The following is a 23,981-nucleotide window of genomic DNA, read 5'->3' on the forward strand; positions in this document are numbered from 1 at the left end:
ACAAGAGAAATGCTGCATGCCGTCATCTTTGAGTAATGGCGCCGCAACAAAAGGCCTAACTTGAATGGACAAAAGCTGGTAATCTTTGGGCGAGTAGGGTGAGCTTTAAATTAAAGCCACCGAGGCTAATGCAATTTATTGACAAGCCTGTTGCATATTTACAGTGTTTACATTACAGTTGAAAACGAATGTATTTTATTCCAACAAAGAATTAGACATTTGTATTCCGGTAACTTACAGTATCTTAGATATTCATATGGAGCTTCCTGGGGTGTTAATTTTAATTGTATTTGTTTTAGTGTGCAATAAATACCAGTGTCCCAGGTTGTGGGTAATAATAAGCCAGGTTGGGACTCTGAGCTGGCAAATTTATCCAACTGGCACCTAGTTGAAGACAACCCATGGTTAACACATATAGGCCCCTCTATGCAGGCAGCTGTCCTGTATAAATGCAAAACAAACACTTAAATATTGTTTATGGTTCACAGAAGGTGGCTTCCTGCTTCCTTTAGTCCACATTCACACCACTGTGCGGATGTATAGAGACAAAATAGACCCTACAGGTGGGGGAGGAGCTGCTATAGGATGTGGTGGCAGGTACCGTCATGCAGGCCTGTTCCAAACATTGATTATGCCAAAGAGGATTTGGGACCTTCTTGTCATCTGGCCTCCTCTCTTTGTCTTCCACGCTGAACTCTTTCACCGCTGCTCATTCATCATGTCACATTCATGCACGCTGCCTTAAGAAGGCTTTAAACACGCTGCTGCTGCTTTCCTTAGATGTGTCTTTTTTACTTAAAAGAAAACGTTTAAGCTCTTGGTTCTTTGCTGGTTCACATCCGGTAAAAGAGCTTTATACTCATATTTCAAGGGAAAATAAGAGTCATGCAAAGTCTAACCATGTCCAGCTGTGTGAATGGACAAACGGTATTTTATTCAGATTAGCAAGCAAATTTTTGGCTTGACTACGGAAACAAAAACGGAACATTACAATGGCCTTAAAGTCAAATCAACTTCACGAGGACTATTTTAACTGATAAAAGCCTGATTTTCAATTAAAAAAATCTATTAAAAAGTAATTTACCAAAACAATTCCAGGCTCCTTTACTGCTAAAAAAAGCAGCTTAATCAAAGATCTTGCAGCGCAATCGCTCCATTTCTACCTAAAACCCAGCGTGTCAGACCTGCTGACAAGTTTAAAAGCAGCTTTGCGGAGTGAGAAGTAGGTGTGAGGAGCCAAGTGTGTCACTGAGTATTTTTGGAGGGCAGTGGCCGAGGGTCTGGGAATCCGGCCATCGGTGGCGATCTGCTTGACCCGTGACTGTTATGTCTGTGTCAGAGAAAGCGCAGCTGCTATGTGAGCCGGAGGGATAGAACCGCTCTCTGTTTGATCTCTTTCACTCTAATGGCAACGATAACGACCTCAGACATCTGCTCTTGTGTCCAAACTTGAATGTGGGCTTCTTAAACGCTAAACTGGTCCCATCGCAGGCTTTCACCTCCTCTTTTAGCTCCAGCCAGTCATGCTCAGACCTCCACCAATGTGATTTTGTGACGTATGTGTGCATCTACAACAAGGTCCGCCGCAACACTTCAACAGTAGCAAAGAACAATGGCATCCGTTGGTTCAGTAAAGTATTAACAAGTCTTAAAAATAGACAACTTTATTGATTTCATTAGCCCAGAGCTCAGTTGTGCATGATTTCATTTACAGTCCAAAGGCTTACATCATTCAAGCATGCTGTCACGGATGTTAACGACGTCATTTACCATCACAAACAGTCAGGATGCACGGAACATTGTTGTAACGGAAGCTGAAGTAGCACCAAATAGATATTTGCATAGATATAAACAAACACCTTTAAATCTTGCACTCTAATGCTTCGCTGTGTTTGCCAGGCATCTCTTCAGGTCATCGTCTGTTTTGTGAACGTAAAGGGACTCAAACTGATGACATGCTGCTTGCACGAAGCGTGAAGCTAATTTTCAAGTAGAATGGCGACAGATCCAGTGTCAACATTCGTCGGTGTCAGCGCTACACGCCAATAATCCGAAAATGTAGCTACATCCCGATGAAAGGAGACTCTCCTTTTAAATAGTTTAAGTGCAAAAAGTAAATAAATTAATATTGAGCAACGTCGCACAGCGCCACCTAGAACACAGAGCGCTACTCGAGCCGTGGCAACACGCGTGGTCAAGGTCCACTATAGGTGGACAGAAAAATAAGTTAGATCGTCACAGAGGCTATTTTATACTTGTTTAATGCCGAAAATGCCACAAAGTAATATGATAAGTCCTGACTGGCCTGTTATCGACACCCTTTTACAGTTACTGCGAGTACATGACATTGGGGCTTGGTGGATGCTGGAGCCGGGGAGCAGACGTCTGTCAGGCTGGGGCCAGAGGCCGCAGGAGCTCCAGCTGGGACTCCAGAGTGACCCTCTCCTGGTGAACCACCTGGAACCGAAAACACACTCCCTTTAATCACAGCCACTCAGCAAGTGAGGAAATGGGAAATACACTGAAATCGAGGACTTCGATGACCAAAAAGGTCATCGTTAGTATGAAAAAGTGTAAATGATTACAAGTATTCTAACATAAGAGCACCATCTCCATGACAACCCAGAAGTGGTTACAATGTTTGTGTCTGAAAAGTGAATATTCCAGTTATTCTAAGCAGCAGCGTGAACGAACATCTTCAATTGCAAACTGGCTTTGGAGCGTCATGAGCAAACTACCAGCTGCAGACCAGGGTGACACGCTTGCTGGAGTGGGCCGTGTTGGCTGGGATTCAGGAAGCGTAACGGATATCTTCATGTGTCCACTGTGGAAGCTGCGAGCGGCTGATTCATAGTTTTACTGAGGTTTTTATGTTGTCAAGGTGTCACTGGATGGAGGCTGTGGGAGTTAAAAGAGTTCAAAATCTTTGATCATCTGCTCGTCCATGGGGGGGTTGAACACCGCCGAGCTGCAGGAAAGGTCAGAAGGTAAAAATCACCAGCATCTGCCTGTTGCATTATCTGCCTTGAGAAGACGACTTTGTGCACTGAGGGTGAAATAAATATAGTGAAATCCTCAAAATGACATTCAACAATGTATTTTAGGAGCCACGTTCCATCAGTGGAAGGAGAGAACTTATGGAAAGTATTAGAATCAGACGGCTGTCTGTAGATTTTCCCTGTAAATTCATCAGCAATTATTTCCGCCATATCAAATTAAAGGATTCGTGTTTCCAACGTGGACATTTTTTTTAGCAGGATAGTTCAAATTTAGCAGAAATTCTTGTTTCCCTCCAGCTTCTCCTCACACACCCTGTTGCTGTTGGATGTCTGAGCGGCCGAAGCTCTATTTTGGAGAAGACATTTGGGAATGCTGATGGCTGTTTGGGATAACATGGCCTGAGTCTATATAAAGCCACGTATGCGTTTCTCTGCAAAATTCCACAGATGCTTTAAGAATCTAGCAGAGGCAGGAATGAATAATCCTGGATTATTTCTGAAAGGAAGGACATTCCTCTTCTAAACAAAAAATAGAAGCCTCACAATAAAACTGCCCAATTTTTGCATTTTAAGTCGCTGACAGAAAAACCACAACCGGGGTGTGTTTGTGTCTGTGTGTGTGTGTGTGTGTGTGTTGTGTGTGTGTGTGTGTGTGTGCATGATAGGACGGGCTCAGGACTGGATCATTTACGGAGAGAATGGGAGGCATGCAACATGTGTTCCACACGTGAGCGCGTGTGCTGCGGACACATCCCCTGAGCCAACCATCGGTTCAGCTGCCAGTGATGGGTAATAGATCAGCCAGCCGAGCCTGAAGCTTCTCGCCGTAACCGTGGCCCTCGCTGGAAAAGAGGCAGCGCTAAACCCCGAGGTGCAGCACCAGGACCGTGGTCGCTCATGTCCGCGGTGAAAATCTGTATATTTCCTTTGTATATAGTAGATTCCAGCACCTTTAACGGGGGGAGGTGCCTGTAAAACGGATTATTTTACTGAAACCTACCACCAGAGGGCAACATCGCCTCTCTAATGTCGCCCGCGTTGACCTTACGTCTGCGGTTTCCAGTGAAGCGTGCGTCAGCAAACAGGATATGCTCTGACCTTCAGTTGTTGTTGGAGTTCGCTGTTGAGACGAGTCAACACGGCGTTGGTTTCCTTGTTTTTTCGGATGGCCATCTGGATTTCCCTCCTCTGCCTGGGCTGCAGCCTGGAAGAGTGTTTTTAGAGTCAGATTTTTGCATCTGTAAAGAGCCAAAATATCAAACCGTACCCGTGTTTGGCGCAGCTCTAGAGGGAGCTCACATCGACCCAACACGCAGCTCCCTCTCCAGAGCTGTCAGGTTTATTTAGGGCCAGACAGGGTGTTTGGAGATGGGATTAAAAGCCCTGCCAAACAATGGGATGCTGCCTTCAAGACCGGATGCTTGAATTCTAAGTTGGGGAGGGGGGAGGGGAGGTTAAATCCATCATCCAGCCATCGCTGGCAGGCACAACTCTTATTGATGGCTACCTTTTACTGCGGTGATGGCTGGAAGGAGGCGCCTCATCAACAGTGAAACAGGACCACACATGCTGGACTCATTATGACCGGACGGAGGACATCCAATAATGCTAATCACTCTACGGCGCTCATAACAGCAAAATATTTGAAATGCCACTCATTGAGAGGCAGCAGGGAACGAACACAACAGTGATAGGCTGTCATCGTTTGATCCCCGTTTCTGTTTCAGGTTCTTTGTTCTCCACTAACTGAATGTTGCAGCACGCAGAGTCAGGAGGTGCCAGCTCTGTCTTCTGTTCGGTTCTGGGCAGCGGACAGAGGGGACTTTTAGAGACGATTTTAAAAATTGAAAACAGCTGCACGCCGGAGCCACAAAATAACAGCAATGGAAACGATGAGAGGAAATCTAACCATTAGAAACATGGGCCATTACACCAAAACAATAAGCCACGAAAACACTGATTAGAGCAGCTTTGGCCAATGAAATCTGGAGCCAGAGCCACGTTTAGCAAATTATCCACCTTTATAAGCTGAGAAACTACATTAAAAACATGGCTCGACTAACTTTTGAGCAGCCTTGGTAGGAAACGAGGTGCCGGTCGGCGGAACCGTCTCCACGCTCGGATTTTCTGGGTGATATTTCCTTCGGACGGGCTTCTGTGGCACCTGAGAAACTCCAACCCCATCCTGAAGGAGAGTTTCATTCATTAACCACATTAAATAATCATTACCTGACCCCCCCCCCCAAGGAGGATTTAATGGCATTAAACTAGAATACAAATTTTTGGACTTTGGACCTGTTTTGAAGCACTTGTCAGGTCTTCGGTACTTGGACCAAACCTGGACTTGGGGCCTGCTGTGTCAGGCTTCACGCTGCTCTCCTCCTGCAACACAGGAAACAGACACATGAGCAAAGAGGGGAAAATAACAGCAGGATCACCCCGACGGCCACTTTTGAAGCCTGCGTACTCAGCAAATATGCTGCTCTTCGTGTGGTTGTGTTTTAAAATGAGAACTTTGGCTTAAATTTGAGTAAACAGACTCTCAGGCAGGCTGAAGAAATCTGTCTAATCACGTAAAGCAAAAGCAAGAAACACCAAAGCCACTGCTCATCGTGGGCAGAGGCTGGACAGGTTGTATGAGGAAGGAACGCTGATGTTTCCAACATTACGTTCATCTAGGAACGATCTTGAACTTGAATCCGGTCAGCCTGGTGTGACCGCTGCCCTCTTCACCTCTGCTGGCCGCTAATCCTTGTGATGACAGATATCTCGCTGCCTCGCAGCTCTGCTGCCAGGATGAGGTTAAACACGGCGCCCACGGCTAAAGGGACAGGATGGAGTGTGACCTCCCCGTCCCCACTCTGGATAAATCAGTGCAAAAGGCGGCGATCTACTGCTCTCCCGGCACGGCTTCCTGCCCGCCCAGGGGCATCCATGATAGATTAACTTGCTTTTATTGCATCTTCCTGCTGTATTTCAGCCGTGTTCTCCTCCGGGGGGAACACATGAAGGATCCCCACCTGCTTTCACTCAGCAGAGAGGCTCACGTGCTCAAGTGTAACTGCAGGTTCTCCACAACAGGAGCCGGTCCCACGATGCGCCGATGCGGACGCACCTCGGCTAGATGGGAAACTACCGCGCTTTTAAAAGTTTCCCATGAAAGAGTGAAATTTGGATCTCGTGGGCCGGATCCGCTCATTTTCTTCGCGGCGTGGGATCAAATTCCGTGGCTTTCCTGATGCTTTAAACAGGCTACTGCCGCCGCTCGGAACTCTACCCTCAAGAAACCTAAAAATCCATTTGGCCCGAGCAACGCGGCTGGCGTTCAAACTCAAAGGGATCCGCTGCGCCGCTGGATGCGAACTAACAACCACAGTGAGGGAACATTAAAGAGGAGCAGAGTAGCGGCGGCCGGCGCCGCGGCGATAAAGCGCAGGGGGCTGCGGGGGCTGCATGGGTGGCCGCCTCAGAGACGAGGTCAGAGGGATGAAGAATTACTGCTGCCATCGTTACATGGACCTTTAGAGGACAGGCCCCGCACGCACGGGACAACTGATTTCACATGAAACCCAAGAGACCAGTATGATGGAGACGGTGGCCCCGCCCACTGTGGACAGACCGCCAGATTAGAAAAAAACAGATTAGGTAACAAACCCAACGCTATAACCTCTGGGCTCAATGGAGCAATTTATAGTTGGCTAAAGGGAAAGATAGTCCTTAATGTTCCCCTCTAGATACATTTTATATTACTGAGAACAGAATTTTCCCATGAAAGAAGGCAGCAAACGTCTCTTCTGCTGCTGTGTTTTTGGCTTCTAGATCTATGAATCACAGGACCGGCGCCCCACCCACCAACACTGTTTACACTAGTTTGACAGCTGTTATGCTACAGTCTGAGTAGAGAAATATTTATCATCTCCGACACGCGAAAATCCCAGATATAAAGCATATTTGTGCGCCAGTCAGTCTTAACACACACTACATTATATTATTGCTCAAGTGCTTTAACTTATACTGGAACAAATAACCTTTTCGGACAGAGATTGTCATGAAATGACGTCTTTGAAGGAAGAAATTTGGGGAGTGGCAGATTTAAAGTTGTGTTTAAGGACTTTCACACATTTGTGAGGTCATGACCATCGTCCCAGTCCTCCCAGTCATTTCCCTCAGATGTTAAAATGGGAAACAAGCGTCTGTGCCGCAAAGAATAAGAACTAAAGATTCAATTTGCTTCAGTGCTACATTTAGACCTGGTTTTGTCAAAATTGGATTAAATCTGCTCTATATTAAATAATACTGAATATAGAGCATTCAGTTTGGATTAAAGTTTTAGAACCAGGAGATTTGTTCATGTTTTAAAAAATCTATTACTGAACAATTTCATGACTTTTGTGAGAAAGAGGTTTTTTTAATCATCATATTAGTTGTGGGAATAATTGGAACTCCAGCCTGACGTGATCTTCCCAATCCATCCGTATAATCTGCATAATTTGTTTAGACTTTTTCTCTTCTTAACCGCTTTATCCCTTTTGGGGTCATGGGGAGGACCCGGAGCCTCTCCCAGCTGCACATGGGAGAAGGTAGGCCACACCCTTGAATGGGGTTTTGGGGGTTTAGCGCCATGCTCGAGGGTACCTCGGCAGTGAACTGAAACTGTCCTGACACCTGTTACCAGAACACTTCCCAAGTTTCTTCCAAAGAGCGGCTTGAACCGGGAACCCTCCGCTTTCAGCCAAGCGCTCCACAGCCCTAATTTATAGATGCTGTTAGCCTGTTAGCTACAGTAGTTGATCTCCTGATTGATGACATATTTATTAGTCTGTTTGCATGTGCATGACACTTTGTGTCTGCTTTTCTTAATGTGATGCCATAAATATAGTTTACAGATATCATATGGTTCCCAGATATCATCCAGGGGAGAATATAATGCTTTATTCAGAAAGCTCAGTGTTTCCGTGATTGACAGGGGGTCTTGAAATAGTGAATTCAACAGGTTAAGCCAGGTGATGTGAGAATGTGTTTGGTTAAGGAGCCTGACATCACACATCAGTGTAATTTAAGCCAAGATGGATTAAATATTCACCATTATGTTGGGGAAGCTATCATTTCCAGCTGGGCTTTGGGCCGGTGTGAGTTTCACCCTGTCTAAATAACTGAAGCGCAGACACGAAGCATGTAAACCTCTGGATGAATGAGTAACCAGACCCTCAAAGCAAACTGAGTTTTTTCCAGGTAACTTCTACTATAAATGAGGAGGACTGGGCCGTAGTGAGCCTGCACAGGCTCGGTTTAAGATAAACAATGGAGAGCAGCCCAGTAATGGAGGAAGGATTTGAAGGCTCGCATGGCCTCCAAGATAACAGAGGAAGGATTGAGTCAGTGCGTTTGGGTAAAATTAGGAGCTGCAGTGCCCTTTGACCTTCTAATTACATGTGATCTGAACGTCCCATAAAGTCGGAGACCCCATCTGACCAGAATAGTACGGAAGCCACAGAAAATTGGTCCTGCTATACCTGAGATAACGCAGATATGATGATTATCTGAGAGGACGACATTAGCTGTCCTGTCCCAGCATCAGCATCTGACATGTTGTCTATGTCACTTTCTTACAATAAAATCACCTAATAGAAGGGAAGGACTTTTCTGATTTTTCATGAGGGAGAATTTACTAAATAATAAAGTCACAATAGACCATTTATGGTCTCGAAGCCATAAAAACGAGTGAATCTCACTGCAAATTTATTCTTTAACTCAAGATATTTTGTTCCTAAACTGCAGTTGTACGTGTTGTGTTGGAGCAAAAGAAGAGAAGTGGACAGACGCTGAGGCTCCCATCAGCGTTTTTGCAGAAGAAGACGTCAAAAAATGTGAGTCTATGGGAGAAAAGCCAACCAGCCGCAGTCTTCAGATGATGCTTTTAACCCATCCATTGTTTTCCGTCTCTCCCGCCCTTCTGAAAACATAAATCACGTCGCTCTTCGCTACAGCCGGAAACCCAAACCAGGACGGATCCGAGCGGAACATTTCATTTCACGCTCACCTCCTCCCTGAAGTGGCTGAAGTCTGCAAAGTTTGGCTGCTGCACCTTCTTCAGGGGCGTCTTCTCCGAGACGTTGACAAAGGGAGAAACCTGATGATGGGGAGGACGAAACGCGCCGCTCAGTCTGAGCTCTCCCTCAGGGCTCATTCATGAGACGCTCGTGCAGTTCAGAGGAGCTGCTGTTGGTTTGATCTAAGGGCGAGACGTGCGCGTACCTGTGAGGCGGATGGTCTCGGAGGAAGGGCGGGAGGAGGGGGCAGCCAGCCGCTTTTCACCCCTGAAACCCAAACAACATACCACTGAGCTATAAACCAGCGGGGTTCTAATTCTGGGTTCTCGCACATGTGTTATTTGTAATTTTGGGCCATTTCAAACTCCCTTTTTTTTTTTTTTTGGAAAAGCCGTAAATCTTTACCCGGAGCTCCCTGCTGGAAGAGCTTGTTGAGGTCCAGCGAGGAGGCGCGAGAGTGAGACTTCTGAGGCCGGGGCGGAGGGGTGGGGGGCTCTTCCGCTTTCTTCATGGCATCTTCAAATGATGTGCTGGAGTAAGACCTGGAGGTGAATGCAGAAAGAACCGTGAAGCTACAGAGCCGCGCCGCATTTGAGAGTTTCTGGAGCGCCTGCTGCCGTCACCTCGGCCTGGTTTTCATCCTCATCTGCAGGTCCAGGTCGTGAGGTGGGTCTGGGGGGGAAAGGAGGGGGGGGGTATAGGTCAGAGTTGCTTGGTTGACTGGATTTAGATGAGTTAGTTAAGTCGTAGTTTCTGAACTTCGCCAAAGCTGCAACAGACATGAAGTACAGGGAGCAGCATGCGTTACATAAAGTGGAACTACGGTGACCTCAGCGATGGATTTTCTCGTGCACATATATTTCCTTTCATTAAAACGAGCCCCACCTGGCCTCAGAGGTTTCTCCTCTGATGTTACCATCCTTTTCATCGCAACATCTGTGACACAGAAACACAATTCAGCGGGTCAGTTAGAAAAAAAAAAGCCAGCATGTTAAAAACACGTCAACGCATAAATCGCCGTGTGCCACATGCACACGCTGCTCTGATGCAAAAGATGCTCCACCTTGAAACATTTACCTTGCCTGCACTTTTCTTCCTTTTTTAGCTCTTGTTTAACTGCTTTTGGGTTTGACTGGAGCCTCTCTATCGCCCGATCCTGAGGAAATATAAACAGCACAGATAGGTGATCGGTTTATCGTATAGATGACCGCACATTTATCAGAAAAACGAAGTGAAATCTTTTAAAAGACGTGCAGATAAAGCAGCAGATGAGGTTAACTTGGTGCGCTGCTGCCCCCTACAGGCAGCAGCGAGGACTTTTTGTCACAGTTGCTGCAGAAGATGAGAGGAGACGTACCCTCTGACTTGGCCTCGGTTCAGCATCCTCAAATACGATAAGAGGCTTAGGACTCTGCACAAAGAGAACACTTTCAGGCTTAGTCCTGAAGTCAAAGCAAAACACAAGGACGCTCCGGTGAAGTCTCTCTCACCTCAGGGGTCTCTGGCAGGTCCTCCTCCTGCTGGACGAACCCCGGCCGCAGGGACGGGGGAAGGCCTTCTGGAAGCGGGTAGCCGTTCTTGCGTGCCACGATCAAGTGAAAGGCTGTGCAGAACTCAGAGAAGGTGAGCGCTCCGTCTCTGTCCACGTCACTCAACTCCCTGGCGATGGAGATGGAAGAACAAGGTTACATTACTGCTCATCCTGGCAGCCCCTTATCTGGGAGCTGCAACCAACTATTCTCTCCCCGTTTATGGAAACAATGTCATTATCTTGGTGGAAACTCACAGCAGATTCAAAACATTATGTTCTTTGCTTTCTCTTTAGTATTTTAGTCTTTAGCAATTCACTACAAAACTGTTAATAAATGTTATTATATTACAGATTCCCACATACAGAGCTCACAGGGAGACGTGATGGAGAGATGGATTATCAAGATGATTGGTGTGTGTGTGTGTGTGTGTGTGTGTGTGCTAACCAAATGACAAAAAAATATTTTTGTCTAAGGATGAGATGGCAGCAAAATTCTGCACTTAAAATAGAAGCCTGTGTGTGTTTGTGTGTGTGTGTGTGTGTGTGTGCAGGCTTGCCGCTCAACAAAGAAGGGCCTCGGTGCCTGACAGCACCTACCAAATGTGGGAAAGCTCTGGGATGGGCAGCTTGGACTTGGTGAAGAAGTTCTTTGCGATGGATCCTGGAAAACAAGCATCAGTGCTGGAAAACGTTAAAACGTACGTTACGTTGTTGCACGCGACCCCCGTCGGGAGAGATCAGCGCAGCCGTGGTCGACCCTTACCCAGGATGAGAGCGCCCAGGTCAGGCTGTAGACTCTTGAACTGGTTTGTGTAATACTCCAGCTGTTCCTCAGTGATCCTCCAGGGGTCGCTGTCGGAACCGTCCGCTTCGGCCTGCTGGTCCAGCTTCTCTGATGAGCAAGTCTGGAACGGAAGACGTGATGCAAACTGTGACGCACAGCGGAGCAAATATTTCAGTCATCGTGTGCGGAAAAAACAAAACCTACGCGAGCCATCGGGGCGTGCTCCACTGCGGGCGGGACCCCGTAGCGCGCGGACGAGGCGTGTGGCTCCAGCTGAACGATCCCACGGGAGGCGCGTTTGCTTTCATACGCTGGCGGACGGAAGAAGTCAGAATTAGTTTTCTGTCGAGCACAGTTGCAGATCTGAAAGACCTGCGGACCAGATTAATCTCCGAACCTCCTTCTAAACCATCACAGATCCCATTAAAAAAAACAAAACAGAGCGGCGCAGATAAGAACGGGCTTCGTTTCCACGGCAAAATGCTGGAAATCAATTTACCGCTCTGTGCGTCGGCCCCATTCCTCTGCTGGCTGTATGGGAAACCGCGGTGGGTCGGAGGCGAGTGAGGCGGCGAAGCGCGAGGTGACTTCGGCGACGAGTGAGGCTCCTAAAGGGAGAGAGATTCGTTACGCGGATCACGTTGTTCTTGCAGAAAGAACCACAATTAGCTTTAATGCTATCACTTCCCTTCATGGACATAATAATCCTAACACAGTCGTTCCTGGAACCAGCCATAATCTGGGCCTGCACCGCCCCCTTCCCCAAACACAGACCACATTCCAGAGCAAAAGCTCAGGTTTATCTGGGGTGTATTTAGTCTCAGTCCGTGTTCTGTGTGTTGTCTCGCTACATGTTGACGGTGCGTTCAAGGACACGTCCTCTAATCTCTCCCCGACTCCTGATAAGGCAGAAGAGCTCAGGCTCTGACTCTCCTCAGTATTTAACATCCAACCCACAGCCAGCAAACGCGGAGCAGCTGGAAGGTGTCCTTGCCTTTTTCGTGCTGACCTCCACCTGTCGGATGGCGCTCCTGTCTGCTGGACACCGGGAGACGGAGCTGGTACCACACAGAACCCCCTGAGCATCTGGGCCGGTGGAGTGTCGCACCTCTGAGTCGCTCTTCAGGCCGACGAATCTGGGCAGAGGTAGATCTGAAAACGGAGACACGCTTTTATTGTATTTACGTGTTCACCTCAGTTTTTATTCCGTTTCCTCGGAAGCTAAATTAGTAGAATGTCCCTTTAAAACATCCGGGATTAGACTGGGGATTAATCAGGATGAGCATCTTTATATAATTCCATTCTCCTGAAGCGAGTCACAGTGGGATTAATCTAAAACTATGAGCATATTACTTCTCCTAATCCCGCGCTGCCGCGTGCTCGCCCCTTTTCCTCAGGTTGGGAATGATTTTACACTCCGTCCCCCTCGGCCCTTTCCACGCGACTCGCCTCTCATCCAGATTAGACCAAATCCCGCCACGTTCCCGTAATCTCCTGATCCCCTTTTGCTCACATAAGACGGCGGTCCACTTACTAGCCGTGACGCTGTCCAGGTGGACGGGGAGGCCGGACTGGGCGGCCGCCAGCAGCTTCAGCGCCACGTAGAACTGCGACGGGCCGAAGTATCCCAGAAGCTTCGCTCCGCACACTTCGGTCACCTGGAAGAGGAGAACAACGAGGGGAGACAAGTTGTGAAGATCCTGCCAAACTGATGCTATAAACGTCTCTTATAAACATGTTATAACATGTCTACCATGCAAACGTGCTACTTCTACCACAATAATTGGCAAAATGTAGCATTTTAAAGTGCAAACTCCACTTATTAATAGTCGATATGCATGGATGGACGTAAATGTTGGTTAGTCTGCAGCAAGTTGATGTCTTCTAATGATAAATAACTCCATGCGTGGGGCTCCCACTTCTGTCTTGAGAGTCAATATCACATGTTGCTTCAATAGTCCCCGACTACGCACAGAACATCAGGGGCGGCTGCCTAAACGTTTACATTTTATCAGACGGAGTCCACGAATTACGGGTTGTTCAGGCCGACTGAGCCTGCCAGAAACAGTAAGTCAGGGATCAGCAGCACTCTTTTGATTAGAGGTACAATGGGCCCCATGGGGGAGCAAAGAAGATTAGGATTATGGAGGACAATCAGGGAAACATTCCTCAAAATATAACTGGGGGAACAATGTGAAACAGGGCCCACGTGGCTTCCAACTCTGGAAGCAGCTGCTGCCCATAACGGTAATTAGCGCCGCGCGGGACTGTGCACGCTCGCACACGTCTGCATTTTGGTGCTGGAAACGGCTGCGGGGGCCTTTTGCTGGAACTGCTTTTGGCAGATGGGAGGAACTGGAAGTGGAATGCATTTTACGGCCATTTTGGTGAGCGAGCCTTCCTGGATGGGGGAGTTGGGGAGGTGTGGGGAGGGTTGGGGGGGGATGCTGTGTGTGTTAAACACACACTCTTGAAAACGTGTAAAGTGACACCTGCCAGCAGGTGGCAGCAAATCTTATCGGCATTCATCTTAATTCCAAGAAGAAAGTAAAAAGATGGAATCCCCCCCCCCCACCCCATCTAGTGAGGGTGACGGCTGGGGTAAAGTCACGCTGCTGCACCACAGATGAATTCCGCTTGACCTGCATTGTGTTCACGGAACGGATTTTCACACGCAGACCCCAAACTGGTGCTCGGCAGAGGCCCAGGAGCCTGGACCAGTGACACCAGTGACACCAGTGACACCAGTACGACCCTGGCCAGCCGCTGCTCATTAGTTAAGGAGAACCACCGTTAACGATGCGCCTCTCAATAAAGGATCAGGATAAATACGTTCAAATGTTTTCCGTGGTCATCGGCAACGCCGTCACTCTGAAAACCAGGGCGTGGCTACGCCATCAGTAACCATAGCGACCTGATGAGCTGACCACAGCAGAGCGTTTACAAACATCTTCACCTCTCCAACAGAACACCGCCATCTGGTGGGACGCTGCAGTAACGGCATAAGCTCCACCCACACCCATTAGATCATTTCATATCAAGCGCCTCCCATCCGATACGGAGCACTTTGTTTTGGCCCAGCGAGGACGGGAACCCATCAGTCCATATTTCACTGTCCCGCTCTCTCTCAGAACTGCCATCGTCATTGAGTGACACAACCAGTCGTCCCAGTAGCGCCAGCAGGGAGTCCTGCCGAGTGATCCGGGCCACACCCGAGCCAACCAGACAGGTTCAACACGTTATTACGGTCCGAGCACACAGGAGACGCCAGCGTGACCCACCTCGGTAACAAATATGAGCGAACGCAGACCTGCATTTACCAGCAAACACACGCCTGTTTGCATCTCGCCAACAATGTGTTGAAGGGAAAACTGGAATAATGTGTGAATGTGACTGGAATAAACAAGGGAGTCCAACTGCTAGGGACGACCAGAACCAAAGCAAACGCAGGCCTGAGCCGCAGGCGGCTCCTGGACGGCGTCCTTTTCCGGATTTTTGTAGGTGATTTGCAAAACAAACCAAAAAAAAGTTAGCAGATGAGCTGATTTCCTGCAGGGTCATCTATGTGAGTCACGGGCTCAGCAGGAAGACGGGCCGGGCCTTGACTGCTTATCTGCCGTAAACACAGCCGGCACCAGAAAATCCCTCCTCAGCCAATTTGCTTAATCTCGCCGTGTTATGCCTCCACACAGCGTGAGGGAAAGGGCGTTGGTGACGAAACCCTCCTCCATGACCACGGAGGAAACCTGACGTTGGTGCTCCTCTGAGCCCGTTTGACACGGTGACCCCGGACGCCAGGCCTCAGTCCGGGAGCGATCCTGCAGGCATCCTGCAGCAGAGCCAAGCGCCTCAGAAAGCTGGGTGTCAATCAGCCCCGCGCCATGGCGGCCATCCAGGCCCGGGCAGGAAGGAAGCGGGGGCTCAGTGCCGAGCTTCCTGACAACCACGCAGAGGGACAATGGGCTGCGATAGCCCGGGAGCAGGCCCCGCGGGACCGTGACCCCCGCCGCGCTCTTCTCAGCTGGAAAAATGGGCTCATGGCCCTGCAGCAAGTCAGCAAAATCATAGAGGCAATTAAACAGTTTACAACTCAGCATTTACAGCAAACGTGGACGTTGCAGCCCTTAAAGGCACAGACGTGCGTGCACGTGGCTGCAGGGTTTATGGATGTTCAGATTTATTTTATTTTTACTGGATTCACGCCCATTTTAGGTCCATTTTCTGGCTTCTGACTTTGTGTCACTTCTACCCCCCAAAATGACCCGATCTTGGTCCTGCTGCTGTGCAGTCTTAATCTGAAATCAACAAACATGTTGACGGGACGGTATCAAGTTATAAAGCTATTCTCAGACTCATTAGTGAACTCATTTCCAGCCCAACTGGAATTCAATTCAATCATTGAACGGGTGTAATTAGTAGGGAAGCAGCTGCTTTAAATAGAGGAGATTATCCAGACGTAAATCTCGGGTCTGGGTTGAACCACACACACACACACACACACACACACACACACACACACACACACACACACACACACACACACACACACACACACACACACACACGGCAGATATGGATCCTCAACCCGGTCCAGAATCCCAATGCGCAGCATAATGCGGGTGGTTCCGGTCCGCGGGTCCGGGTGTCGGGCGGCCGGACGCCTCCATCCACACAGGCGCAGATGTGCAGCCGGACTCACCTTGTGCAGCGACTCTGGAGGCAGCTGAGACGCCTTGAACAGCTCCGCCACTTTGCCGGACGACAGCTTCCCCGAGGCGTCCGCCTGGCACAGGCTGTGCAGACCAGAGTAATACCTCTGCTCGTGTTCATTCAGGGGTATGAAACCCGCCACGCCGGGTTCCTGCTCCATACCCGCTGGGGAGGAAGGAGGGTGCTGCTGGTGCATGCAGGGCCCGCCGGGAGAAGCGCTACGAGCACACGGCTCGGTGCATGGTGCGCGGGGCTTCCAGTCGGATGTGGAGAGCAGCAGCTGCCTGTCAAAGCTGGCGTGAGTGCTCGGCTCGGCTCGGGATCCTCCACTCCCACCGCCGGCTCCTGGAGCTGCTGGGGGCGCTACTGATCTCCGCCACACGGGGGCGCTAGAGCACAGGAAGACGCGCCATTGTGAGAGGAATAAAGGATTTCTTTGTCCTTGTGTTATGGGCTGTACAGAGAGGACATTGTAGTCTGATCGGTCTTACAAGAATGAGGAAATAACTGCAATACCACTCTCATACTTTTATTCATTTGCATCGTGGTATTAAAATAATATATGATCCCAAATCTAATCACTAAAAAGCAAAGCAGACATAATGTATACATACTTATCTGACACATATCCTCAGGATATAAATTGTGCACTCAACATCCCAAATTCAACAACATATTCTAACTTTTCAGATCACATCTAACTTTTAAAATGTTTTCTGATGAAGCGAATCAGGGTTGCTTCTTAAATTAGGGTCGGAATAATCAGAAAATTAATCCAAGCAAGAGAGACAGAGACAGATTTATTAGTTTAAATTAGCCAAATAATTACTGTTGCTATGGTGCCAGTATTTCAGATGACTGAACACAAGAGTGAATCCTGCTCATTATTACAGGACCTCCAATAATTTCAGTGCATTCTCAATAGTTGTGAACCCCAGAAGACATAATCCATCCAGTAATGTTGGGACCTGCAGTGGGAATGCTAAGAACTCTTTAAGAAATCTGGTGTGGTTGTGGGGAACAGGGTCACTGCCTTACAGCCCTTACAGTGTTGGCTGGTTTATGGGCGATCGTGTTGCTTGATATTTATATTGGAGCCAAAAGATCCTTTATTGTGGAGGATCTACTGACGCAGAGAGCAACAGCAGACTTTGCCTCGTGCGCGTCCTGACTGTTAGTTTCTTATAAATGTCTCCGTCAGGGGTTTGTCAGCACACACTGAGTGAACAATTAACCTCATGTTCAGCTCCAGCTCTCACACAGACTGGGGGCTGATCAATATTAAATAATAATGCTGTGGGCTTCCTCTCCTAATCATGAAAAAGGAACCAAAAGACCAGTTCAAACAGGAGGTCTCTTATACTGAAGGTTCTTTCCTTGGCTCTTCAAAACCCTTTATTTATTTAAGTTCCTCCACTTCTTCCCTAAAGAGCCAAGCTTTTTAAACACATAATCAATAATCCAAACCTCAGAATAGAACGCCGTCATTGACAGATAACATACCGCTAACTAAAATAAGGGCCTTTATTCCTTTAGGAGCAGCATAAGGTTGTGAAGTTAAGCCTTTTATAGCATTTTCCTCCTGATCAAGGTCCAAACATTCATGCTCGGCTGGTTACATTCAGGATGTGCAGCAGGTTTATTGTGTTAGTCTGTTGGGACAAATAGAACTGTGAGCCCCATTTACATTACTGTAAATCTAATGGCCCAGAAACCTACTATATAGATCCATCCATCCATCCATGCATCCATCCATCCATCCATCCATCCATCCACCCATCCACCCATCCATCCATCCATCCATCCATCCATCCATCCACCCATCCATCCATCCATCCATCCATCCATCATCCATCCATCCATCCATCCATCCATCCATCCATCCATCCATCCATGGTAGACAGGCTGAACTTTTAACCAGTTTATCTTCTCCCTGAAGGTCTGAATCTGCTCGACAGTGTTTTTGCGACAAATTAAACTTAACCTGATAAGAGCGAGTGCTTAGTCAGGCATGTACCACGCTGGGGTCACCGTGTTCCGCTTTTCCGCGGTCCTTCGCCCCACGAAGAATGCAGATGTGGTCAGGCGCCTCCCTCCTTTTCTCCTTGAATCGGTGTTTTTACCATTTTGCTGAGGAGGGGAAGGCGTCTGCATTGTGGTGCCTATCGCGCTGCTGTGCTGGGTAAACAGAAGCAGACCTGGTGCTGGGCTCTCTCGCAGGAACACGGCGGCGGTGTTTTCAGAAGCCTGAACAAACACTCACGCTCACCGGTCTCCGTGTTACACAGGCTGGCCGAGCGGCCATGTTTTTTAGAGAGAGGATGGGCTGGGGTTGAGGTGTGTCCTCCAGTTTAACCATTAAACTCAGGCTTTAACCTGGCACGTTCCTCTGCTGACCCCCTCAGACCTTCTCACCGTCCTCCCATTGTTGTTATCCGCTGCCGTCTTCCCGCCTCTCAGGTCCCTGAGGAGAGATGTTGGACAGGATCCTACTCCTGCTCTGTCTGTCACCTGTTTTAGCCCAGGAGCTCTGTGCACCAGGTAGGAGACCACAGCAAATGCACTCAGATGTTTATGTCAGCGCAGCTTCTCGGTCGTCCTGGTAGCCGAGAGCTTGAATCCGGGGGTAGCTGGACTCCTGTTCTCCTCTTCAAATAGTTTTCCCTCTCACCCAAAGTTCTGCTGTTTACATCTTTTCCTCTACAGTAAATCATTTCCTGGTAACTGCTGAAGCCTGGAATGCAGTTTTAAATCCGACCGGGCTGGATTACACATAACTGAGATGGCGGCTTCTTAACAAAAACCTCTATTGGAGCCCCCCCCTCCTTTGAAACTCTCAGCAATTCTTCATTTAACAGCTTCCTGGGATAAAACCAATGCTTGGAATGATGAATTTGAATGTGTTTTCTCTCTAAAAGGTGCTCCAGATGGCTACAAAGTTCGAATTAGCGTCAAAACTGCTCTGGGAGACGATGCTGTACGTATTTACCTACATTTTCATCAGAATTAAGTGTGTGATAAACACTGCAGTGGCACCGGTCCTTAATAATCCACAATCCTTAAACTGTAGTAAAGGTCTTTGTGATGACCGCTCAACTTAATCTGCTAAAAGAAAGAAATGCTCCGTGTTTTCGCAGTACGACTGGAACGACAACGAGATGTTCCTGTTCCGGGCGTCTCTCGCTTATGCCATGAGGAACCATCTCGTCGACCAGAAATTTGAGTGAGAATCGTTTTCTGCCCTTTGAATTTTAAAAATGACAACGACTGTGTCGTTTATGAGGCAGTAAAAGACAGAACGCAACCCTGTCAGGACAACAATCCTGAGTCACAGTCTTTTACAAGCCTGACGTTGTGTTTACTGTCCGCTGGAAACTCACCAGGGTTCAGAACATCGTCCTGTGCAACGACACGGCCAGAGTGTCCTTCTGGTTCGTGGTGACGTCCACGCAGGACTCCTCAAGCCTGGTGAAAAAGGAAGATGTGGAGCAGGCTGTCAGGTAGGCGCACGGCTCCTCTCAAAATTGGGATGTGATGATCCCTTTTTTTGTGTATTAGCGACATCATGTTGCTGGAACCTGAGTAAACTGTTAAATCAAAGTTGTTGACCGAATTTACGACTTGATGATCTGAGTAGATTAGCCACCGTGATCTTGATAAAGATCTTGATAAAGATCTTGATATAGAGGCAAACAAGGGTACTTTAGAGCGATGATTTTATGACGTGCACATCATATTGACAAATTGAAAGTAACAATAATCGCCCACATATTTGAGTCACTGTACTGCTATAATTATAATGTATGGAATGTGTGGATGATGTGGCACTCTGGGGTCACCAAAGCTGACAAAAAGATCGAACTTTCAACCTATTTCTGATCATCAGGAGCAATAAATATAGACTCTTATCGGCACCAGCGGATGGAGACAATAACGATACCTTTGTTTTGCTGTGTGCACGGAGTGGCTATGAGGAAGCAGACGTCTGCAAACTGTGACTGTTCTCAAATATTGAACAGGCAGACCAGCCAACGTGCTGAGTCTTTAGTATTTGTCACTCCTCAACTTTAACTCATCAGCATCCTCACTGACGCTGACTAAAGGAAGGGGTTCTGGACCGGTATTCAATTCCTGCCATCTGCAGTCTGACTGGCGCCTGTCGGAGTTTGGATTTTGAAGATGCTAAAGCTCTGAAGCTACGCTAATGAGCCACCCACGCAGCTCAACCTGACTCCTGACGACCTTAGCCTGACAAGTGTTTTTCTCTGAACTCTAATTCTTCCAATAGAAAGTCCAGGAATCGCATCAACAATGCCTTTCTGCTGACTGATTCAACCCTGGAGTTCATCGACATCGTCCCCACCCTGGCAGCGCCGGTCTCCTATGAAACCCCCCCGTGGCTCATCGTGTTTGGGGTGGTCATCGGTGCAACAGGGGCCGGGATCATCTTCCTGCTGGTGTCCACTGTGGTCCAAAAGAAACGGTACAGAACTGTCCACACGTCAGCTTCAGCGTCCTCGTTTATAATGTCCTGCATGTCTGTCTCAAAGTCTCTGTCTTTATCTTCTAGTAAAAAGAACAAAGATGTCGATGAAGAAGAGAGCTGCGATGAACAGATGGAGGTAAAAGCTGTGGACTGTGGCTCAAATGAGGGGGTTCGCAACATGTCATTCTTAGAAGATGACAGCTTGACAAAGATGTAAAAGGATTTTTCATGTAATCAAGAGATGGAAAATGGAGCCGTCTTTGATGGCCCCGTGTTGCTCCGCCACCTGTAAAATCAGTTGATGAGATGAGGAAGTGCTGCAAAATTCTACATTTGTGTTCTTAGAAATGTAATGTTGTAAAGTGTATGCCTGGCACCACTTCTGGCCTTTTTATGCTTTTGTGAGGAGACATTTTACTGCAGCTTTAACGTAAATCCTTCTTTCTGAACAGCTGAGTAGTTGTAGTCACTTGTAACGTTTGTCTGTGCTGCCCCCTGCAGGTCACACCTAGTACCGCAACAAAAATGCATTAATTTCTGTCATCTTTAAAGCAAAAATAAATTATTACTTAATGCCTACAAAGTATTTTTCCATGGTGATAAAGAACAAATTTATTTATCTATTTGGCTCCTTTGTATGTATGGGTATTAAAGACAAGACAAGATATGTGATTTCCAGCACAAAAGCAACAAAATCCATATACTCTTTAAATGAAGGTTAATGTAGTTTCATAGTTGAATTTAACATTTGTGGAGGACAGAGGCCCTCAGAGTTTCACGAATAAAGAATAAAACAAAACAGTTGGTTTGTGTTGCCATCCAATCATCTTAATTATAGCAGCTAGGGCTCGTTCAGTCTTCATTTATAAAGCACAACATCCCAGCCAGAACTAAAATGTGTCAACTTTGGGAAATCTGGTTGTTCCGGTATGTAGTCGCTGCACTACTCCCGTTCTCCTGCTATCCTTTCAAAAAATGCTGCGCTTTCAACACAACAAAGCTTTAGAAACACTCTGTGTTGACAAGCAGCTGAACACACAAAGTTGACACATACTCATGTGGTGGGAGGTTGTAGAAACTGCTTCAGACCAAGGCCACAGTAGGAGACCATGACGCATCGCCAGGAGCAACGCTGCCTGCGGGGCAGCCGGATCTGAAGGTTCCACTCCTGAGGTCCTCGAGCAGCCCACAAGATAATATGAAGTTATATCCAACCTGCGTAGGAGATATGAATTCATGGACCCCTTGCTGGATAGGTCTAGCCCCCAAAATGACGCCTCCCTGCCATCATGGGAAATTTGGGTACAAATACACACACACACACACACACATACCCGTGTATGGGATAATTTTATGGGAAAATGGGGAAATGGGAAGATTTTATGGCATTTATAGGACCCAAAATGATTCCTTACACAGCTCATACTAACAGGAATTACAAGACTCCAGAGGAAGCCCAACATCCAGTCCACCAGTCACCTGACCTTTATAGGGAGAGATTGAAACTTTAAACTGAACTTGACCTTTGGTCAACAAGAGAGACCAAACAATTACTACTATTTTAGTGAATGGGGGGACAAAGCTGGCCGTCTGCTTGTCCAACAATTGAAATCTAGGAGTGGTGGATCGGACAAGTCCCTAATAATCCAGGTGCAACCACCTCTGTCCCTGGTGAAAGTAACCGCACTTCTCAGGGAGTCGTGTTCCCATCTTTACACTTCAGAGGCAACGGTTTTAACTGTCACAGTTCTTTGCCCAGCGAGACACGCTGAAAATACTTGATGGGTTTTCAGTGGAATTTTAAAAATTAGCATAGCAATCGGCCCCACTGTTGGAAGAGATGTCCCAACAATCGCAGCAGCAACAGGGCACGCCGCCACCCGCTCGTGGAGAGGCTTATTTTTCTTTCATCCTCAAGGAGCTGTTCATTGTCCCGTCATATCCCTGCCATTAGTCAGTGTTAAAATTCTTGCCATTGTTTAGAATCTTTCGTACCTTCAATCATACAAGAGGAGTTTGGAGTTCCTCCTCCATGAATATTCGAAGGCTACTTAACATCATTCATGCTTAATCTTGCCAAGAAGGCCTTTGACAGTAGATTGGACGTACCTGTTCTCCACACTGAGTGGGGCTGGCTTCTGGGACAGCTTTATTTACTCTAAACGTCTCCTCAAGCATCAGTAAGTGTGAATACTCATCGCTCTCAATGATTCCCTCTCTCTGGTGTTGCACACCAAGGGTGGCTGCTTTCCAAACTTTCATTTGCAGCTGTCATTGAGCCACTTTAAATAGTGTTGAAATCCAAAACCAGATCCCTGGTATCCAGGTGGGGAATGGAGCCCAAGGTTTCCTTATATGCGGACGATCTACTCCTATATGTGTGTAGCCCAGAGAGTAACGATGAGTCGGAGTTTACACTGAAACTACCCTTCGTTTGAAGCGTTTTATATGGACGCCACCTTATTTGAAATGAATTAACTTTTGTTCAGAACACAGGCAGTGAGGAAATTCTTTTTGAAATAACAAAGATCTAAACGCTTTCACAAATGGGGCCAAATGATGTCTCTGTTTCTATTTGGGAGCAGAGCTGTCAGTGTCACTTTGAATGACACCTTTTCACACCGATGCCCTGATGTTTTCCACCAAGATGTCAAAGTCAAAGCAGCGCGCGGCGCTCTCTGGAGACGGTTGAATATTCCTTCTCTGTAAAGATGAAGAGCTCTACCGTTGCTCAAAATTGACACAATTGTGACTGTTTGGTTCCTCCAGCCTGTGGCACAAACACACACCTCCCTCTCTGACTTCTCCCACTGTGTCAGTTTATCTGTTGCTATTTCCGGCCCAACCGTGATGTTGTCTCATTGTTATTCAGTAGTTTTATGTCACAGTTTCACCTTAGATGGCACCATTGAGCCGCGAGCTGGACACACACATTCTTGTACTTCTATCTTTGTGAGGACTCGAACTGAACTGACATAGCACAGTGGCCAGGTCCTTACCCCGCCCATCCCTGTTAACCCCTAATTAGCTTAACCCTCAGACTGTCCTTTTGGAGCTGTGAGGCCCAGCCAAAATGTCCCCACTTCCCAAAAATGTCCTCAGTTTGCTAGTAGAATGTGTATTTTGGTACAACACACACTTGTCCACCTCTTCACACTTACCACCGCTCTTGGCAGTTTAAGGTGTGCGCGTTTGGCAATAAGCCTTTAAAGCATTTGAATTTCAAACACAGTTTAATTCACTGTTATTCTATTTTGGTCGATTTTATCTTTGAAGTGTTAATGCAGAGCGTCTTTCTGCCACACGGCTATATTTAGTTCATTGTTCAATTAAATCCGTCCCTGATGTTGAGGCTACGTCTCGGATCTTATGTCTAGCTCATTTGTGAAACGTTATCTCAGGGCGGGCGTCCAGTGTGCGA

At 47.4% G+C, this 23,981-nt stretch overlaps 2 protein-coding genes across 6 annotated transcripts; one reads left to right on the forward strand and one right to left on the reverse strand.

Moving 5' to 3' along the window:
* Positions 1-1,648: 1,648 nt before the first annotated feature.
* reps2 (RALBP1 associated Eps domain containing 2) lies at positions 1,649-16,428 on the reverse strand. Of its 5 annotated transcripts, none has more exons than XR_008951222.1 (20): positions 16,064-16,428; positions 12,899-13,022; positions 12,359-12,516; positions 11,864-11,972; positions 11,569-11,675; positions 11,344-11,485; positions 11,178-11,241; positions 10,540-10,708; positions 10,407-10,460; positions 10,127-10,205; positions 9,935-9,985; positions 9,673-9,721; positions 9,455-9,591; positions 9,255-9,316; positions 9,040-9,129; positions 5,295-5,381; positions 5,063-5,184; positions 4,267-4,800; positions 4,098-4,203; positions 2,371-2,457 (listed from the first exon to the last, which is right to left on the reverse strand). XR_008951222.1 is itself a non-coding variant. In XM_057037177.1 (19 exons), the coding sequence occupies exons 1-19, from the start codon at positions 16,268-16,270 to the stop codon at positions 2,389-2,391; spliced, it is 1,986 nt and encodes a 661-aa protein (XP_056893157.1). In that variant the 5' UTR covers positions 16,271-16,426; the 3' UTR covers positions 1,649-2,388. The 5 variants fall into 5 exon arrangements, 3 of the variants coding, with proteins under 3 accessions (XP_056893157.1, XP_056893159.1, XP_056893160.1); XR_008951223.1 differs by lacking the exon at positions 2,371-2,457 and having other exon boundaries at positions 4,092-4,203; positions 4,267-4,427; positions 4,507-4,800; XM_057037177.1 differs by lacking the exon at positions 4,267-4,800 and having other exon boundaries at positions 1,649-2,457; positions 16,064-16,426.
* Positions 16,429-18,256: 1,828 nt separating this feature from the next.
* Positions 18,257-21,361, forward strand: cltrn (collectrin, amino acid transport regulator). The gene is made up of 6 exons (XM_057037183.1): positions 18,257-18,615; positions 18,993-19,051; positions 19,212-19,297; positions 19,458-19,574; positions 20,363-20,557; positions 20,645-21,361. The coding sequence occupies exons 1-6, from the start codon at positions 18,549-18,551 to the stop codon at positions 20,775-20,777; spliced, it is 657 nt and encodes a 218-aa protein (XP_056893163.1). The 5' UTR covers positions 18,257-18,548; the 3' UTR covers positions 20,778-21,361.
* The last annotated feature ends 2,620 nt before the right edge of the window (positions 21,362-23,981 follow it).

This window comes from Takifugu flavidus, chromosome 7, assembly GCF_003711565.1.
Source record: "Takifugu flavidus isolate HTHZ2018 chromosome 7, ASM371156v2, whole genome shotgun sequence".
NCBI classification, from domain to species: Eukaryota; Metazoa; Chordata; class Actinopteri; order Tetraodontiformes; family Tetraodontidae; genus Takifugu; species Takifugu flavidus.

What these genes read in the sequence shown, in the direction of transcription:
- reps2 (XM_057037177.1), bottom strand. Translation starts at nt 16,270, where the DNA reads ATGCACCAGCAGCACCCTCCTTCCTCCCCAGCGGGTATGGAGCAGGAA. An exon ending in CCTGGACAGCGTCACGGCTA is followed by an intron (nt 12,517 to 12,898) that starts GTAAGTGGACCG and finishes CTCCGTTTTCAG; the next exon opens with ATCTACCTCTGCCCAGATTC. An exon ending in AGGATGAAAACCAGGCCGAG is followed by an intron (nt 9,592 to 9,672) that starts GTGACGGCAGCA and finishes ATTCACCTCCAG; the next exon opens with GTCTTACTCCAGCACATCAT.
- cltrn (XM_057037183.1), top strand. Translation starts at nt 18,549, where the DNA reads ATGTTGGACAGGATCCTACTCCTGCTCTGTCTGTCACCTGTTTTAGCC. An exon ending in CTGCTCTGGGAGACGATGCT is followed by an intron (nt 19,052 to 19,211) that starts GTACGTATTTAC and finishes GTGTTTTCGCAG; the next exon opens with TACGACTGGAACGACAACGA. An exon ending in ACTGTGGTCCAAAAGAAACG is followed by an intron (nt 20,558 to 20,644) that starts GTACAGAACTGT and finishes TTTATCTTCTAG; the next exon opens with TAAAAAGAACAAAGATGTCG.